Source organism: Stylophora pistillata, chromosome 6 (assembly GCF_964205215.1).
Source record: "Stylophora pistillata chromosome 6, jaStyPist1.2, whole genome shotgun sequence".
Classification (NCBI taxonomy): domain Eukaryota; kingdom Metazoa; phylum Cnidaria; class Anthozoa; order Scleractinia; family Pocilloporidae; genus Stylophora; species Stylophora pistillata.
This window is the reverse complement of record NC_142524.1, coordinates 30,869,609-30,889,544: the sequence shown is the minus strand read 5'-3', so window position 1 is coordinate 30,889,544 and position 19,936 is coordinate 30,869,609. Positions and strand designations below refer to the sequence as shown.

Here is a 19,936-nt window from a genome sequence, read left to right as displayed (position 1 = left end):
GAACCAAACTATACACCTCATGACTGTACATATTCAAATTCATAGGACTAAGATCTTATATTTGTCAATAGCTACATTTTGCACTGTCTCATTCTTTGAGGAAATAATTTTTAATCATTTCAAGCTTTACTGTTTCAAACTATTATCATGCTACACATGTATCCTGGTGGACACCAGTTGGTTTTATTTCTTTGTGTAATATTATCCAGCAAACATGGAATCATAGTGTTTTACTTAACAATGTATTGTAATTTCCTTAAGGGTGTTTTCTTGCAAGGATGTGTATCACCACCAGAAAGGACAACTGCTAACTATATGTTGTTAGTTAAAATTTTCACATAGCTAGCACAATGGAAAGTCACGCAACAGGTAGTTGCTGACTATGGAACCTACTTGCCAGTTTTTCTTCTTTAAAAGATTCTGAATTATAGTAAAGATTTGTCTTTAAATAAATACATTAACACCTACATGTTGGAGTCAGCTAAAGGACATAATTTAGGAATTACAAAACTACTGCAAAAACCAATATCAATATAGCAAGGTTCTAATTTCACACTTGAGGTAAGAGAGAAACAGATGATCCTTACAGAAAAGTTGAAAAGAAGGACTGTTTTTTTGTTGTTGTTGTTGTTGTTTTTTTTTTTTTCATTTTTTTCTGGCATAAATACAAGAATGAAACAGCCATTATTGTGTTCCTATGGCTCAGAAAATTATCTCTATAATTATGCAAATCATTATTTATAATTAAATAATCAGTCATGAACAATTCAAAATTTAAGAGAGCCATTTTGAAGGCAACATTACTCAGAAATTTCAAAACAGCACAAATGAAAACTTGTTTGTCAAAGTAAAACTTTCCATAGAAAAAAAGAGATGAAAAGCATAAGTCAGCCGATTGCAAAATGAAAAAAAATTTATATTTTAACTTTTTAATCATGAATGCAGGCCTTCTGAATAAATAATAATTAAAGCTGGCTCTTTTGAAGCATTTTCCCATTTGTTTTCAAAGAAATTATTCAGAGTTCATATGATGTACGTTTGCTATTAACAAGTCCACAGCTGTCATTCTCTATTGAAAGAGTTGCAATACAGAGTAAATGAAGTCAGGATGTCTGGTTGTTTTGAATGAAGCCCAATATTACTTGTTGACACAATGCCATAGTTTGATGGAAACATTTGCATATCATCGATTCAAGCGAACATATACATAAACTACTGATAAATCCACTTAACATCTTATCACCAATATACATCAATCCCAGCAGCAAAAATCGCAATATTATTTAAGACTACACACTATGGAACTTAAATTTAACATTCACTACAAACGTTTTCAAAACTATTTTGAAACCAAGCAGCTTTAAGGATGTTTACAAGTGGAGGAAGCCACATGACCAACATTCAATTTAAATTTCTTTTGAGGTAAGACTAGATTTACCAACGTGAATATGAGACGTTCCGAAGTCACAAAAGTTGCCAGATTGCTGACATGTTGAAAAGAAAGGCACGTGAATTATGTCACACTGAACAATGTCTGCAAACTTGTCAATTCCAAGCGTCGATAAAATGATACGTTTTCTGTATCATAAGAAATAAAACAAAGCATATGAGCAAGAGAGAGCTCTTGGCGCTTACTAATGACCGAAAAACGGCTAAGTAAGCAAATGGCTCCGTGGGAATGGCCTTGAATTCAGCATGAAAATATCTCGTTGTATGGAAACAAAAGCAATAAACATTCGTGACTACTAGACGTAAAACAAGGCAATCAAATCTCATTCTGTCCTCACGACATTGTATTCACAACACCGGATGAAATTCCGTGTTGTTTTGGTAAGAATTCCAGAGTCCTTGATCACAACATAGTGTGTGTATTTCTACACAGCGATCGGTACATAACTTTTTCAAAGAAAGTCGACACTCGCTGCCTCTGATCGCACGATATCCAAAATTAAAAGTCTCCGCTAAAAATCTAAGGTATGCGTCTCGTCTAAGCTCTTGACCTTTCGATGAAACATAGAAAGCATATACGAAGCATAAATACATTAGTTTAAAACTATTAGAGAAGCGTGGAACAACTCTGATTTCGAAAAAAAATTTCTATAAAAAAGTTGGAAATAATACGGCAAGAGTTGCTTGTAGTTGAAATCGATGACAAAACGGCGACGACCCGAAGTTTATTCATCCGCCAAATCCATTGTATATGACGGAAAGTGCCTTACAAGCACTTTCTTCTCTTAATTCTAGACCTGCAAAGATATCAGTTGAACTAAATAGCTTCTTCTCAATTTCGAAGTTCCATTCTTACCTGGTAATAACTTTTCAAGTGTTTGACAAGTATGTCCAAATTCTGCATCCGCAAATTCACATCCCCGTAAACATTTTGATGAATTCGCGTCAACGTAAAGTAAGTTGGATCTCTGTATGGAAAATTAAAAATAATGAGCCCATTATTAAAACCTTACCACAAACAAAATTACTAATATTAAAGTTAAGGGAAATTAATGATTGTACAAGCGAGAAACCTCATGAATTTAGCCTCCTGTTGAGCTCTTCAAACACCGTAACCTCTCAGATGATCGAAGGAAAATTTTTGACAAATTGCACTTACATGTCCATCATGATCTCGTTCAGAAAAACTCCATCAGCCAAGTCTGTGATTGAGTCTATCAGTGCACTTCCTTTGAAAGTGCTGTTGGCCTATAATGATTTAAAAAAAAAACTTTAAACGAACAGGATTTATGATCGCGCAATGTAAAGTTATCATCGCTGAAAGCGACCTGTATACTTCATCGTCACTATTTGCAAACACTGAACACACAAAGATACGGTAAAATTGGACGAAAGAAAACTTCTTCTCACCCAAACAACCAGTGGGCTTTGAAGAAATCCCTCTGCAGTGGCCATGGTTTTACACGATCGCAAAACCGCAAATACTTCCCAAAGAAATTCTCAGTGACGTTAAACCGTTTATCCACCGGTCGATCGTTTTCACCACATTTAGATGTTCACACAACCCCGAGCGATCGCACTATCGCATGGTAGGTCGAAAAATATACTCTTCCGAGAAATCATTAGTAACATAAGACTGTGAAAAACTCTTTCATCGCCTCGGAAATACGTTACGGACGACCAACTAAGAAGAGTTTTGCCTTTCTTTAACAAAACGACCAATTTTATGTTAGCGCGCCAGTGACTAAATATGGCAATTCACATTTGTTACCCCTCCGGGGTAGTGTTAATTAGCATAGTTTGTATTGAAAATTTGCATATAATTTTTGTGAGTACTCAAACTCTCAACCACCGTAGCGAAACATAATCTCACGTTTTAGACAGGACCCATAATTTTCATTTCCTTTTCCTGAGAGCCGCTCTTTTTCAGTCGATGACCACTTCCTATTAGTCGAAAAAAGCTCGAGTCAACCTCCCCCCCCCCCCGCAGGAATCCCTACCTGGGGCTAGTTCGAGCTCATTGTGCGCAAGGCCATTTTGCGCTACAGTAAAAGCGTGATTGACAGTTTTAATCAATTGTATTCAAATATTATTCTCGTGTACAAGCAAATTTCTCGCTACAAACAAAATGATATTGGGGCGTTCTTAATTTCCACTTCGTCTCGGCAGCTTTTGTTTGGCTAATCTAGAACTTTGAAAAGGTCAACACATTCCGAAGTCGTGAGGTAATCCTATTTCCGGCCATTAATATCCCAGCAACAGGAGCTTCGAGTTCAAAGAATATTTACTGATTGCACTGCATACTTAAAAGAAAACCAATCCCAGGATTATCTCGTAATTACGACCTTTACCTGACCCTTTGACATTAACAAGTGATACTCATTGGAATGGAGTGAACAAATGGATTAGAAATACGGAATGACAAAGACAACTTCCGTTTTGTATCCTGCATGTTTGCCTTTTCCATTGTTTTGTTTTGTTGTTGTTTTTTTTTTTATTTTATTTGTTTGTTTTTTGTTGTTTTTGTTGTTTCCCTTTTTATGTTCCTGTATAATTCGGTGTCTGCGGTGTTGTCTTTTCGAAAGAATTATTAGACGAAAATATCGATGGGTTGAAGTGCAAGAGCCTGTCAAGAAACAATAACAGACTTGTCCGAAAAATATAATGAACATATGATATTTCCAAACTTTTTTTAAAAGTGAGATATTTCCGAAACGCATGTTCTGAAAAAAAAAAAAACTAACATATAGTGCATGTCTACGAATGACAGTTGAAAAAGGAGGCTTTTGAAAAGCCTTACATAATAGGCCGTTGCAGAAACGTGAGAGGACTGGGAAAGAGTGTGGTTGTTTTCCGTTTGTTTGAAAAACTAAGATATTCAATTGAAAGATGAACTAAATTTGAGAGTCTTAAGCAAGAATAGAAGTATTTAGAGGAGGAAAGTGGCAAAATGACAGCTTTTCAAATGTCACCTAAAATAGAGAGTTTGTATGGATTTGGGTAGACAGGGCAAAAAATTTTAAGGGTTTGTATGGAATTTTTGCAACTTTTGCAAGGCTCCAATTTGGACACTTTTTCGCTGAAAACTCTCAAACTTGGCTGGGTAGCTTTTCATTCAGTATCATTTCTGTTGAAATGTTTAGATTTTCAATGTAATCAATACAAGAAACTCGTCCCAATCCTCTCACGTTTCTGCAATGGGCTATATTGCTCTTTCTCTGTTAACGAGTATTAAAATTATCGAACGCCTTACTGACGAAAACGGCTCAAAACGTTTGTGTTTGATGAAAACGCATAGGTCAGGACAGGTTTAAATCAAGCGGAACAAAATTGGTTGTGGTGACAAACTATTTTACCAATTTTTCGATGAAAAGAAACGAGGCATTTCAAACAAGTTAAAAATTAGAATGCTTCAGTTAGTGTGGCTGACGGTTTAGACATGCCCCAACGCACTATGGTGAAAGAGTTTTTGAATAATGAAAAAGGATTTTGTTGGCCTCTACAAATACAATCAGCAATCGATAATATTTGGTTCAGATTATATTGGTTTCGTAGTTTTATAAACCTCGCTGCTGATGCATATCTTCGGTAGTCTGACGAAACCGATCCGAATCCTTTTGGGAATTTCACGACTAACTTCGGAGAAGTGACGCGAGTACCTGTTTGTCGAGAAGTCTTCGAGATAGTGAAGAGGCATCTCATAACTTCAATCAACGCGAGGGTCGTCCTTTCGCATTTAGACTTTTGATACAAACCACACGCCGGAAAAGCTTTCTGTTTTAACGTCCTATTATACAAGATTAAAATTCGATATGGCTTCCAAAATCATCAAATTTGCAAATCAATAAAAAAAAAAACGGACGTGAAGCTGTACTAAATTTGATAAGTGAGGTAAGTAAAGCGAGCACACATGTCGCGATTTCTGATGAAGAGCGAGAATTTCTACAAATTGCTATCAGGTCTCAATTACTGAAAATAGAAATGACGATCACAGATTTTTTTGGGTCACAGAATGAGTACCAGCGTCCTGTGAGTCCTCTCTAGCCTCTCTCTGGCATGGTCCGTGGGTCAAGATGCAGAGCCGATTAGTATAAATCCAGACACTTCTTGTGCTACTTTCCACCGTGATGTTTCACGCTATAACAGAAAGAATGGGATCAAAGTCCAACCATATACCTCAATTTGGTTTGCACGAAACTCGAAACACGCACACACAAAAAAAAAGATACATGGTGCATTGAAGTTAAGTTTGATCAAAAACTTAAGTCGTAAGCTTCTAGTTTGTTATAGCATGCGCATGCACCGAGCGGTCTTGTGTGAGATAACGCGATGAGCGGCGACGTCGCGGAAAGTTAAGAATCCTTCTCCTTTCATCACTTAGCGCACACAAACCGAAAAACCACTTAAAACCGCAAGCTATCAAAGTTTTTGAAAGTGTGATCCTATGTTTGGTTTACAGAGCCAGTTATTCACTCGTTTGAAAGGAACAGAATTCTAAAAAATCTATTTGGGAGAAAGACACTAAGCACAGAAGATTGACAAGCTAAAGAGGGTCAAATGAATCAGTGCAAAATACAGATTCGTAGAAAAAATATTTTGATAAGGTAAGCCATTCTTAAAGCAGCACTTCGATAAGGCTTTAAAGTTATTTCCGCTCCAATGAGGTCAACTAAAATAAACATCACACACATTCTAAAATTCTATTAAGCGTTAGACTTAGGTGTATATGGGGATCACTCGTGACCTCTGAGATATCGTCTGAAGTAAAAGATACCTGAAGAATACAATGTTATCACTGTCCGACAATTTAATTTTCTGAGTCGAAAAAACGTGGATGGGTGTCAATTTGAAGGGGAGTGGTTATTTCAAGAGTGTGGATTTTGTTTTGTTTTGTTTTTTTTTTTTTTCAAATTTCAGTCTGTTGACTTTCCAATGGATAGCCTTATCTAGTCCGGAAATACTTTGTAATTACTTTACCGGCCATTCTAAGTGGCGAATTTTCGAGTCCTTCACGCCTTTTGAATCCCTCTTTTGTTTTTAGAAATCAATTAAACACAACACTTTTGAGGGCGGAGAGAAACTTCTTTTGCTGATTACGTTCGCAAAGGAAAAAAGTGGTCCTGATTTATCTCCCACAGCATGAAAGCCCATCATCGCGATGCGGACTCCAGAATCCGGATCTCTCTAATGAAGCCCAGCTTGAGGCCCAGCTAGGCGCCTCTTCCCACTAAAGATTATGAGCCTATCCAGAAAGCTGGAGAGTTACTTTTCATTTAGTTAAGAATGAATCGGGAGTAACGATCCTCTTAAAAAAAACGGCATACTAAAAAAGGAAAGCGATAAACAAAACCTAGTAAACCCAGAGGGATCCTATTTGATCTGTTAGGAGAGCGTAGGTTGGGAATGAGGTGATTTGTGTATCTTGTTCGATTACGTTTAAAACTTTTTCGCTGAAATATTTATTTTGAAAGAAATGTTTATTCATGATTCTAGAAAAGTCTGCCGTTTTTTTCTCTACAGGACAAGTGAGACAATTGTCTAAATCACCTTCATTAAAGCGAGAGACAGAGAGTTGTCACAGCTTTACAATAATCATTTGTAATTCCTTTCCTGTAAGTATACTTTGGCGCCAAATACATTCGCGTCCGAGATAATTCCGTCTTTGTCAGATGGCTTAATTCCGGTTGGACAATCTGTCTGAACCGAAACACTTGACCGTAAGACAAAATGTGGTACAATTTTAGATTATTTCTGGTGCATGGGCGCCGTGTGCTGACCAACAGGCTATGTTTGGAATTGTTTCCAGTCTTAAAATGATAAACGTCTACATAATTTAGCCCCTAGGAAAGAGTATCTTTCTGAATCGGAAACCCTGCATAGCTGTGAGCTATGGCAATGTTGCAGGGGGGCTGGGAGAGGACAGGGCTGGGTTGCTCGTGACCCCTCCCCTCTTTATATTGTCTTGGCCGCAATAACTGAGAAATCTTAAAGATTCTCCAAAACGCACAAATCCCAAGAAAGTTCACCGCATAGATATTTTTCAATACTAGGTACAGCATTATGTTTCATAGCCCCTCTCGCCTCCTAGATACGAGCCGGCTGCTGAAGCACAAGGGAGGGAAGCGGTATGTACCGGTATACGCCGACTCACGTAAGGCGCACAAAAATACTAAACTGAACGACATGACAGACCAAAACATAAAACATATTACCATGACAAGGACTCAGTTTAATACACGCTACCATCTGTGAAATCCACTCCGCTGAGCGCTCCGTCACTAGCCGTGAAAAATTCGCACAGGTCAATTACCCCGAGTAAATGATAGCATAACTGCTACTACAAATACTCGGTGTACAGCTTATATCGTTGCACAGAAGTAGTAATCATCATACTCACAAACACAAAGTTGAATAACAAAATCGTGATAACTTTTACAGAAGAAAGCCGAATACAACAATTTGTTTTGAACTTGTCAGACGGCAAGGTAGCTATAAAAGTAGACGCTGATCTTTCACTCAGCAATGAAATACTGAATAACAGCCAAGATCATCTCAACTGTCTAACCATTTAGCCATCAACTTGAAACCAAATCAGATTTCTGCTTACACATTTAAGTCAAACGTAGTTCTGAAGCTTTTATTCTGTCGGCTTTAACAAGGGTACAAAAGAAATGTGGCAAAGCGTTGGCAAGGTTCTGTCGACTATGAATGATGAAAATTCATTCTTAAAAAACCAGCTTGATATCTAACATCATGGGCTCGACTACATTACTAACACTGTAAAATGCTTGATCCTTCACGATCATCCGCAAATTTCAAAGTGCATAATCTTCCACAAACCCTCTAAGATATTTGTTTTCCACCATCTGCACTAGTCTGAAGGGAACAGAATGCAGTGTTTCATTAAGACATTCTTTTAGCAGGTTCCTTTTACTGTCATCTTATTCCACTTCACGAAGTTTAGTAAACTACACCGAAAGAAACGAATCTACACTTCTGTTCAGTTCCTTTAGTCCTCGACGGATTAAACATTCTCCGCTACCGGACCAACCATGCCTTCGGATTAATCTAAAACAGTGACAAATTTCACGATAAATTTGCACCCATGAACTAAACAGAATCACACAAGTTACATGTGGCTAAAACATCCTTGAAGATACTGATATTGTTAAAAAAAGAAAAAAAAAACAAGAATAAAATTCCACACACTCTGAACTAATCTTAGAAAATAAAATTTCTACCGTCATCCCAACGTTACTTTAGGCTTCTCAGTGAGTATTTCCAATCGTAACGCTACACTCCTAAAGGGTGTTGTGTGACAAACCCACTCTCTTCTGGAAATGCGGCGTGACGACTGGAATGAAAGTCACTTTTTACAGTTTATTATTATAATTCTCTCTTTCTACGATAAGATTTTTGGATTTCATGTACACTGTACAAAAAAATGTCTGTACACAAACTGAGTTAAAACTTGACGGTTGTCCCCATTGTTTAAAAACAAGACACGGCACACTTAGTAATTCAAGTACACGAGGAATAAATTAGTCTTTGTAATAATGCAGAAGGGCGACGTCTTTGGACAGGTTGATCCATGCTTCCCGTTTCCAAAGCAGTTTTCGGGTGAAGAACCTTTCGCAGCTAGAGAAACCCCACAGAAATGACTTTTTTCTTTCCTAACGTCACGCAACAAGAAAGTGAAGTGCATCATCACGTACACATCATGATGTTCACGACAGATAAGCAGCGAGTATTTCTCAGATGTTAAATGACACTTTGCCTTTGAACTACTCTGGAATTTCAGTGGTTCTTGCTATGAGTACATTTAATAATTCATTGGAGGCCAGCCTCGTCAATACATTCAGACAAAAACGAGTCTCCTTTTCAGCCCCTGTCTGAACTTGTAACACAACGAACATTTCCTCTTATCAAGTACAGGTGAAAGACAGCGTTGAGTGACACGATCAAACAACGGGTGCAAAGGATGCAAGACAATTACAACACTTAGCGCAAAATGAACATCTGGAATCGTCTGATCTGGAAGAACACCAAGGTGCTATAATGACTTAAAGAGGATAATTTCGAAAGAGAAAAAGATCTGGGAGGACTGTGATACAAAGCAAATAAATTTTCAGCGATCTAAAACACTACAAAACTTAGCTATGACTTAGTAGAAGATCAATAACTTTCATAATTTTGACCGAAAGGTATCAGTAAAATCACGCGAGCGACTAGAATGCACATAGGATACACAATATAATTAATGATAGATATGTCGAGCTGAAATCTCCAGCAGGAAAGGTAAATTAATTAGGATCAACCTGTCCATTGAGAAGGAAAACGTCTTTCGAATGTGTTTCACTCGATCTACTGTCACGCTCTTAGCATGTCACGAAGTCACGCGATGCTGTCACGCACGCATACGTGCACATCTTCCTTAATTCCCCTGAGCAGCAGCTGACACACACGCGGCTTATGAGCAGATGCTAGGAGGCATTCAGACGAGCTCTTTTCGCAGGACTGGTCGTTTCACTTTCATCCTCGTCTTCATCCTCATCATCAGGATAGTCAACAAGCCCAACCAAAGGCTGTGGAAGAAAAAAATAAACAAAGTTAACAAATAAATAAACAATTTGTAGAAAAAGTCACTGATGAAAAGGAAATAATTGAGGAGGTCGTGAGCGTGTCGCGTGAACGTACAAACTGCTCGGTTTCTCCAAAGCAGTTTTTCCTTCGCCATAAATTTGTTGTTCTTGATGCTAAAACGTTTTCTCATAGAATAGCTACTAAAAGGAAAATTGATCAAATAGGATAAGCTTTTTCGCTTTCAAACGACACTGTATTTTTTAATTTCTTCAGTTGCTGTTGTATTTTTATCATAACTAAAGATGAACTCACCCGCTTGTTATTGACGATTGAGGGTGGTGTCTTTTCATTGACGAAGGTTTTTCGATTTTTGAAAGACGATTCCTCATTAAGAAGATCACTCTGATCAAGCGTGACAGTTTCCTCCCCATTTTCATCTTCCTGATCGAACCATAATTCTTCGTCCTCGTCGAGGGCCCGCACATCTCGTCTTAATCGGCTGTTTACATGAATAGTGCCATGATTCAAGGAACCTCTATTGAAATCCAAAAAAGAGAAACAGTGTAAAAATCTTGGTAATTTTAGAGATCAGTCTCAAAACAGACCACATTTCAATTGATAATCTGGTTTTACCAACGGTGTTATTGATGATGACGCCTTCACGAAGGGCTAACGCTCGAAATGTCAGCTCTAAAACTCTTTACGGTGGCCAATTTACATTATCAGCTCAGTCGATAAAACCCAATTATCCTGAACTTAACAAAACCACATTAAGACTTGATCAAGTTTATAGGATCCAGTTGATTTATTCAACGAAGATTACCTCTCCAGCATCCTGTTCTGTTTTCTGTCCAGTTCCTGTTCATCTCGTTGCAGAATCCCTTTGAATGTACTCACGTATGTAACCTCTTTAAAAAAAGGCGTGTATTTTGAACAAACATGTGAACAGAGGCTCTTTATATCTTCCTGTGGCATGGAACAAAAAGGAAGAGCTTTAATCACTGCAATACGTGTTAAGCTAAGTCTTAAAGAGCGCAGGGCTGTGCTTTAGCAGAGTCTACGTGTTAAAGGCAGCAACCTTTCGTCTTCCAGCGTAATTCTTAACCATCAACTCCCAATATTTTGTTGGAAATTCTCCTTGCTTTCGACCATACGTTTCTTATAAAGTTTGTTCACAGAATTTGGTGTTAGATCAAAATGATAGTCCCCTCGTTCATATTTTTGGCAATTCTCATCACTACACTTCTTGATATTGTACTGATATTGTAAGGAGAAACTACACCTTGGTCGCCACTGGGAATGACAAGGTTAGCTTTGGCTTTTTGAAAACTTTTAACTTTGCCGAAGAGGTAAGAGGGCGAGGAGACTGGGGAAGAGGAGCTGGTCGGAGGGAGTTGCGGATAAAAAAGAGACTTCACCTCTTTCAAATAAGTTTGACAGGGCACTTACCACTCTGATAAATTCAAAGAGTTCTACGATGGCAGAATTAAGAAGATTGTATCTCTGTCCATTGTTTTTGAATGCTGTAACAACTGGATCAAACAACTGTCCCTTGACAATGTAACGGTTGTAAAATTCGTCCTTTAAACCGACTATTCTTCTCATGAAACGCAGTGAATCTGCAAGGAAATCCCAGACAGTTACAAATATCTTAAATTACCGATCAACTGCAGCTGGTCTAGACATTAAACAACAATATTTGTATCTATCGAAGATGTATACTCACTTAACACTAAAAACTTGTGTTGTGATTTCATGAGCACCAACACTCTTCTAAGTAGGTCTTTACTAATGACGTAGTTTTTTATGTGGTAAGTATGGTGTTCAACACAGAACGTCAGCAGTTCTAAAATATGTCCAAGTGTCACGCTGTTGACATAATCATCTGCAACAACAATAAGAGGCCAAAAGCATCACAGTATGGATAAACAGAGTTATGATACACAGAAAAAGGTACCACAGTGCTTAGTTATCAAACCAAATCACCCTCACACCCTGACATCAGTATGCACGGTTTCGGAAGGGCTCAACACTAACAGTAACTAACTAGCCACGCACTGGTAGAAATTCAGTTTTGGCTGGTGGTTTTTTATATCTACTAGCCATTTTGGCTAGTAATTAAACTGAAATTGTCCTAACATCTAAGAAGTTACTAGCCACTTGGCTTGTAAGTTGAAAAGTGAGTGTCAAGCCCTGTTCTGCGTTATTTCCTATACATTTCCTAAAGTGCTGACCAGGAAAATGTTTTTTAACAATCAAGAGCTTTTGTAGTTGGTGATCATCTTCTTTACTCTCATGACCTTGATGGGTGATTTGTGGGGAATATGGTGAGTTATTGTTAATCACTCTTGAGGGTCAAAAGGTCATTCCACTGATTGCATGATGAGTTTGTTGACTGCTTGACCTACTGAACAACTAACAAACTGTGCAACTGACTAGTTAATTTGGTCATATCAACTAAGTTGAAATTGTCAATTGGCCACCATAAAGAGTTAAAAAGCTGACGTTTTAAGCATTAGCCCTTCGTCAACATCAGCTTTGTAACTCTTTACAGTGGCCAATTTACAATTTCAACTTACATGATATAACCGAATTACCTTGTTACCCCCACAAATGCAGCACCATAGTGTCTTAAGAAACTGACCCCCTTTGTGCAATTGACTGCCTGGTTTCATGGTTGATTTAAAGATTGACTGATGGATCAACTGATACTGACTGATCCACTTCGGTTTGATAAACTTCAATCAGCACAATTTTACTGTTGAACACAGTTCACTCAATTCTTCCTCTAAAGAATCATAATTATCAAATTTAATGCAACATTATCGCCTACCTTTGCTTGGCTTGTCATCACAGGTTGCAGCAAAGAGAGGTGCTGTCATCACATGCATGGAATGTTTGTAGAAAAAACTCAAGAATTCAGACTTCTCCATTTTCTGCATAAATGAAAAAATTACACATTACAAAGAATAAAACCATGAAACTCTTAATTAAAAGAAAAAAAATTAATGAAATGATTATTATACTCTATAATTCACTGCATCACAACCTGCAGCAGGCAATTACTAGTTACTGATGCATGTATGTCCTAAATGTAACACTTTTCAGTAGGGAAATAAATATAATTCTATGTTAACTAGAACACAAATTTCTTACATTTGCTCCTAATGCCATGTTTTCTGGATCCAGCATGGTTCTTATCAGCTGAGACAGTTGAAAGGCATTTCCTGCAGTAAGAAATGGAAAAATACCAATATTAAAAAACTACAGTGAGAGATTGATAAAATGAAAAGAGGTTCAGCAGAAATGCTTATTCCACAAATGAAAAATTCATTTTTGCTTACTGTACTTAACAAACTAACCTGTATCCCCATCACATATCATAAAGTCGATGATGTGGTTGATAAGCATATCCTGCATGTACAGAGAAATGAATATGAACAAATATTGTTGATAATTCATAAACTTGGGTATTTTTCAAATCAACTGCAAAATTCACCAATGTGATTGGTTATTAGCAACACGATGCAAGTACTAGAAGGATAGTATCACATTCTGGACACTGTAATACAACAGTTCAAATTTACAGTAATGCTGCAAAACTTAATAGCCAGCCTCAATAAGGCATGCTGTATCAGAAAGATTAGCAGCTCTCCAAGCTCTGACCATTCTAGTCACCATGGCATGAAAAATACACTTGGCCACTAAATTTTTGACAAAATTTGTCAATTGGCAACCAACAGATTTAAACAAACAAAACAAAATAAGATTCGAAAATTCATTGAAGTCTGGTCAAATTAACAACATGCGAACAGTATCTCATGTCTTTTAACCCACAGATCAAAATCATACTATTTTGTTGACCAGTCTCAGCAACTTTGTAATAAATCAAAGTTGCTACCAGACTTCATAAGAATTGTATGGCCGACAGTAAGAAGAAGTATTATAACATAACCAAAGTAAAGCGCGCACTCAGATTGGTCAATTTAGCATTCCACTATTTGCCCATGGGTGTACGCTGCTGACGTGAGCAAATGGAAAGACTATTTTTCTGCGCACACTTGTTTTATCTGGTCACGTAAGATTTGTTAAATAAAAGGGAACTCTTTAGCTACAATGTATCAACGTTATGTTATAAAACAAATGGTAAACACCACAGCGTACACTATTGAGTTATGGATGCCCTTGGAAGGTTTGCTAAGAACTCAAGAAGCAAGAGTCGCTTTCGGCTATCGCCTCGTGCAACTCTTACGCTTCTTTTGTGCTTAGCAACCTCCCACATGCATCCATAACTCAATAGTGTACGCTGTGGTGTTTACTATTTGTTAACTAGTGAGATCTTAAAAGTGAAAGGGCTAAAAGAATATATCACCTCTTCCTGGGTCTGTCCCTCCTTCATGATGAAATCCCTTACAAGGTAGGGGCTGATGTCAACAACTTGTGAAAACATCTCAACAGCTGAGAGTCTGTTCTCTTCACAGTCACTGACCTACAACAACAATGTTCCCATTCAACACATACATGCAAATAACTCAACTAGGCTGTTACAAAGAGATGCATATGAGTACTTTTTCTCCTTAAGCTGTGTTGATGAAGAAAAGATTATTTGGTCATTTTTTTAACTATAGTAGAACTTTTTTTGTAACTTATCTATTCTTGAGAATTACTACACACACTTACAAGAAGCATTTCCATGGCAGGTAACAAACCGTGGTGTACAAGGGCCTGTAAGGATTAAAATACAAAATATAAAATACAACAAACTGTCATGTGGCAAACACACGGTGGTTTTATCCAAAAATGACTGGAAATTCAGTGACTTTTTACCAGATTGGAAAAAACAATAAAACTGATACAAGGAAGAGAACCAGGATATAACTAACTAAAGTCAAACTTCAATTTTCTGGATCTACATTATCCAGATTTTTTCAATCCTCAGGACTTCACTTTTCTGGTCCAATTTATAAAATGAATTTTAATTGGTGGCATTTACAATCCATAGCACCTTTTTTCCTTCCAAGCAAAGCTCTTTAATATTCATATCTTTCATTATACAGACTTTTGATTATCCAGACTCTTAGCCAGAGTACAGACATTCTTGGTTCTATTTATCTTTGTTGGTTGCTTCAACTAAATCCACCAGTTAGCATCCTTAGTTAAGTGCCAAATAAATGCTGGTAGATTCAAGCACTTTCAAAAGACAACCACATGTAAATAATTTTGCTGACAAACCAGCAAACTTACCTTAAAAAATTCATCTTTCTGGTGAATTTGTAAGTGTAGGGAGAAGCTGACTAATTCTTTCAAAAAATTTATCTGGAGGAAGGAAATATTACAAAGAACTGCTGACAAATATTCAAAGTTAAAAAACTAATTCTTGATTAACACCTTATCCCTCACAAAAGTGATCAACATATTAATTCTCCCTAAAGATCATACACGCTCCAGCAAACAGACTATGAAGATACCCAAACTTGCTGGATAGAATTTGTTGTTTTAGTCCAACATCCAATTCTCAAAACTGATTTAAAAGGAAATGTGTAACAGCTAGAGGAGGATTAACAAACAGATCTTGAGAGCTAAGGGTTAAAGCATGAACTGCATCTTGCAGTCTTGCATATCACTATGATTATTAAAGAGGCAGGATAGTATTTGAACGTGTAAATGACGAACTACTATCATATCAAAGCCTACCTTGAAATGGAGTTGCAGAACTCTATATAGATATGATGGAGTAGTTAATTACAATAAGAACACGATACAAAAGAATTTTACAATCAAACCACAAAAATGCCACATACAAGTTGTTTCCTTCTCTCTTCTAGTGTATCTTCATCAGTGAGTTGTAAGAACATATCTGCTAAAAATTTATCATCCTCCTACGAAAGAGAGTTTCAGAGTGAACCAACATGTACTTATTCTTAACTAATGTTTTCTTCTTTTTCAGCTAGAAATGCTTTTTACCCCAATATCAAGGCTGTGCTCTAAGAAAAACTGAAGGGAGCCTAGTGCTCTGAAACTGAAATCCAGGGTGCCCAGAATATGCCTTTTATTAAAAAGCTAAGATTCCTGAATCACCCAAGAGCAAAAGTAGGGCACCAGGGGCCACTAGGCACTGCTAGATCACAGCCCTGAATATAGTAAATAAAAAAATAATGAATAACAAAAAAAATTTCTGTTCATAACTGACATAATTGGGATTATCTTGAGCCATCTCCTTCCCTTAAATATCTTTCACAATAAAAAGAAAATTAACTTTTTAAGATGTGCTGTACCATCCTGTACCATCCTGTACCATCCTTGGTACTATATGACTCAGAAGTTTGTCATACATTGAAGGCAATTCTAAAAGCATTTGTTTTTTCTGACAATGGCTAAACAACATGCTCTTCGAATCATGATCTCTATTATTCCATATTGAAAAATATTCATATTGATAGAATCATGGAAAAGTGAAAAACAATTGCTATGTAACACAATTGCCAGTTACCTCTATTGAAGACAAAATATATTTCAGAAATAGAGTGCAACCTTACAAAATCCACATTTTCCCTGTGCAATTTTTATTTCTTTTTTTCAACTCGTACCCTATAAAAAGCTCTGTCTCCATACTTCAGACCCAAACCTCTATGACCACAGAAAAAAAAATATAGGAACTCACCCTTATTCTTGTTTTGTAGCAATTTCAAAGTTAGTTTGAAGCCTATCAATTTCTTACCAAAATAATGTTCACAAAAAAAGCTGCTCTTACATACTTTGAGAACAAATGTATGCCTAGTCACTGGAAAAAGAAATTTCCAGCCACAATAAATGACATCAATAGCATGCATATTGCTAAAAACATGGGTTCTGATAAGTGGAAAGAGTTAATTCTAACCAGACAATATTGAAAGGGAAGGACTTGAAAAACAAACAAAGCATTGCTGACCATCAGTCGTTTCAAGTTCAAGTCATTCACCAGAAATTATCATCTATCTATGACTGTTCCTTTCAGGCAAATGCCTTGAACATAAAACTGAATGACAATTGATCAGAACATTGTTCACTTTTAGAGTAGATCTTTGATGAAAGTGTTCTGAAGGATTTCCCATTATACTAAACAAAATTTTGAACCACTGATATTGTAGAAGTGAAAAAAAAAAACAAAACAAATTCAAGCTTAAACTTCCTCTTCCAATGCAAAAGAGATTTGCTGATATGCCAATGATGTTTTCAACAAGTCTATTGACTGATTTTAAGGTTGCAAAATCCTGTTAAAATATCTGTTACCAAACCACCTATTTCTTTTTCACTATTATTTCACCTTGTTTAAACGTATTAGTTTCATGGGGCTGAAGTGAGACCCACATGTTAATTTGAACATGCAGTATGGCAAACAACATGTTTAGTATCAATACAAAGGAAATGTCAAAAACTCTCTCTGAAACACCTGTATCCCAATGTGTTTTCATATTCTGTGTGACAACCTTACAATACTGTCTCCATTCCCATAAAACACTACAAAAACAGTCCTAATAAACCAAAAATTGGGCAGGCTAGATATCAAATCCCTCAGTTCACACAAGACAGAAAAAGTAAAAACTGAAATAAAAAATTACGATCAACAATAGGCAACGTGTTGCAAATAAAATTACGTGCTACGTTTGAAACCTTTAAAAAATCATGGCTGACCCAACTTAGAGGGCTAACGATAAAATCCCATAAAATATTTAAATTTGTTTTTAAAACACTAGTTTTCAGCAAGTACTGTTATTTCGGCGGGTTGACTTTTTTCATACATAAGCTAGCTAGTGTCACAGCGCACCGGACAAATGTTAAAATCTATCTTTGTACTAGACAAAAGTTGATCGTCTCGTATTTCAAACAGAAACGAAACTACGTCATCAATTTTCTCTTCCCTTAGCAACATCACCCTTTAAGAGTAATAGTTCCAAAAGATAGCTGTAAATCTTACCTGCAGATGAGTGACTATTTCAATCCTATTAAAAAGTATGAATGAATTCACCGAGGCCAGCATATTGTCCTCAAATATCGACGGCGGGGGTAGGATAACATCGTAAATGTACTGTACACGATAAGTTTGATGAATCTTGTTTATTAAATCCGGGTTTGATATGGGAATTATTTCTTTGAAGTTCGCACTTTCCTTCAAAAACACTCGATGCCGCTGGGGAGAAGCTTTGCTCGGGTCGTACTCCAAACATCCAACAACGTCGAAGACAAGATCGTCTGCAAGCATGATTTCCAGCAATGAAGGCTTGTTCATAAAAAACAATGACTTAAAAATATCATATAAGTGATGAAGTCCATCCAAGTTCTCCAAATCCTCGCAGATGTGAAACAAGTCCAGTAATTTTCTAATGTAATTGTCTTGTTCGATCGCCAATGCCAATTTTTCCCGGCGAATTGGTGATGGTAAAACACTATTAAATAGCTCGGCGATTTCCTCCAGTTTGCTAAGTTCACAGGGTGGTAATTCGATTGGGCCTGTTGAGTCTAAGACTTCTTCAAAACGTTCTTCGGAATCGTCATCCTCTGGTATATCCTGAGTGATGGTTACAGACGGATCTTTCCCTTGGATCTGGAAAAAAGAAACACGAACAACGAAAAAAGGAAAGTTAACTACAGCGAATGATACTGAAACAAACAATGGTCGCTGAGACAACCTTTACAGGCATTAATGATTTCGTAAGAGTTTGTGGGTAAATGATAGAGTTGTTAAACACCAAACAAGTACGTCTTTTACGAAAGAGAGACATAAGGTAAAAAATGCAACAAAATTTGAGCCGTGATTTATCGCTGTTTTTTTTTTCTTTTTTTTTTCATTAAGAACGATGAAGAAGCAAGCCGCTGAACTCACCTGGCAAATTTTTTCCCAAATCTCATCGCAGCCAGCTTTCTCTTGAAAACTTAAGGCCAGATCGTAGTTGTCGCCTTCTGACCACACAATTAGCGTCTCCTATGAAGCAGAATTGACAATAAAGTTACACGACTCGTTTGACGAACAACCGGCATTACTTTAAAAAACGATAAAATATACCTGCTGCTTCTGATAAGCTGTGTGAGGTTGTATCTTTGACTCGAGCAGAATTGAACCTGCAAACGAAGAAACAGGGTCAACTTTCGACAGGTTTTTCGGGCTTCCTCGATAAAAAATCAAACTAGAACCAAACTAGCGAAAGCACACGACAGTAAAATAGCCACAAACCGTCTTCTTCGGATCGAACCATGATCGACATCCCTTGTAAACGTTCAACATACGACGACGACACGTGCCCCGTACCACGGTCATCCCACTGCCGGTCTTCGTTTAGCGTATATAGCTTGACACGGCGCCTAGTACTCGCCATAATCTTGGCCCTCTAATATATCAAACAAATAAATGGCCCCCGCATCGTCCACCATCAGAAAATCCTGTCAAAGTACACCTTCAAATAAGTCCGCCATGCTGTACTGCTCTACTTTCTGGTAGGACATCAAAACATTAGGGGTGTCCTCAACATAGTCAAGGGGGTCCAGAGGTTTCAGTGACGGGCGCCATTTTTGATATTTCCCGCCTAAAGAGAATTTCAAGTAACTAAGCGTTGTGGGCTGACGACAAATGAATCAAAGAGAGAGTGTTAAGTTTAACAGTTTTTATACATAAATTAACCAAAACTCCTTGGAGTGATGTATTTTCTGCGATAAAAGGGGGCATAGGGAGGTTACCTAACCGGTCAGTGTAAAACGAGACTGCGGACCGCAGAATGCGGACTTCAGACTGCGCACTGCAGACTGCGCACTGCAGACTGCGCACTGCAGACTGCGTACTGCAGACTCCGGACTGCAGACTCCGGGCTGCAGACTCCGGACTGCAGACTGTGGACTGCAGACTGCGGACTGGAGACCGGGGGTACAATGCAGA

General features: G+C 37.4%; 2 protein-coding genes and 1 long non-coding RNA gene across 4 annotated transcripts in view; 1 reads left to right on the top strand and 2 right to left on the bottom strand.

Annotated features, from left to right (window-relative positions):
• Window positions 1-3,186, bottom strand: part of LOC111339351 (uncharacterized) — a 37,996-nt gene extending 34,810 nt beyond the window's left edge. For both annotated transcript variants that reach the window (XM_088725615.1, XM_088725616.1), the window contains exons 1-3: window positions 2,860-3,186; window positions 2,609-2,697; window positions 2,306-2,417 (exon numbers count right to left, since the gene is read on the bottom strand). In XM_088725615.1, the coding sequence (XP_088581741.1) occupies window positions 2,306-2,417; window positions 2,609-2,697; window positions 2,860-2,904 (246 nt within the window). In that variant the 5' untranslated portion in view covers window positions 2,905-3,186. The remainder of the gene's footprint in view (window positions 1-2,305; window positions 2,418-2,608; window positions 2,698-2,859) is intronic.
• On the top strand, window positions 1,109-7,826 carry LOC148729370 (uncharacterized). Its single transcript, XR_015988898.1, has 3 exons — window positions 1,109-1,422; window positions 5,909-6,053; window positions 6,491-7,826. It is a non-coding gene; the product is annotated as an uncharacterized LOC148729370 (long non-coding RNA).
• Window positions 7,827-7,856: 30 nt separating this feature from the next.
• On the bottom strand, window positions 7,857-19,515 carry LOC111339355 (serine/threonine-protein phosphatase 4 regulatory subunit 3). Its single transcript, XM_022946002.2, has 16 exons — window positions 19,241-19,515; window positions 19,073-19,128; window positions 18,893-18,991; window positions 17,987-18,613; window positions 15,834-15,911; window positions 15,277-15,348; window positions 14,713-14,757; window positions 14,405-14,521; window positions 13,395-13,446; window positions 13,189-13,259; window positions 12,866-12,968; window positions 11,759-11,917; window positions 11,482-11,651; window positions 10,856-10,998; window positions 10,345-10,567; window positions 7,857-10,034 (listed from the first exon to the last, which is right to left on the bottom strand). The coding sequence occupies exons 1-16, from the start codon at window positions 19,380-19,382 to the stop codon at window positions 9,933-9,935; spliced, it is 2,259 nt and encodes a 752-aa protein (XP_022801737.2). The 5' UTR covers window positions 19,383-19,515; the 3' UTR covers window positions 7,857-9,932.
• Between the last annotated feature and the right edge of the window lie 421 nt (window positions 19,516-19,936).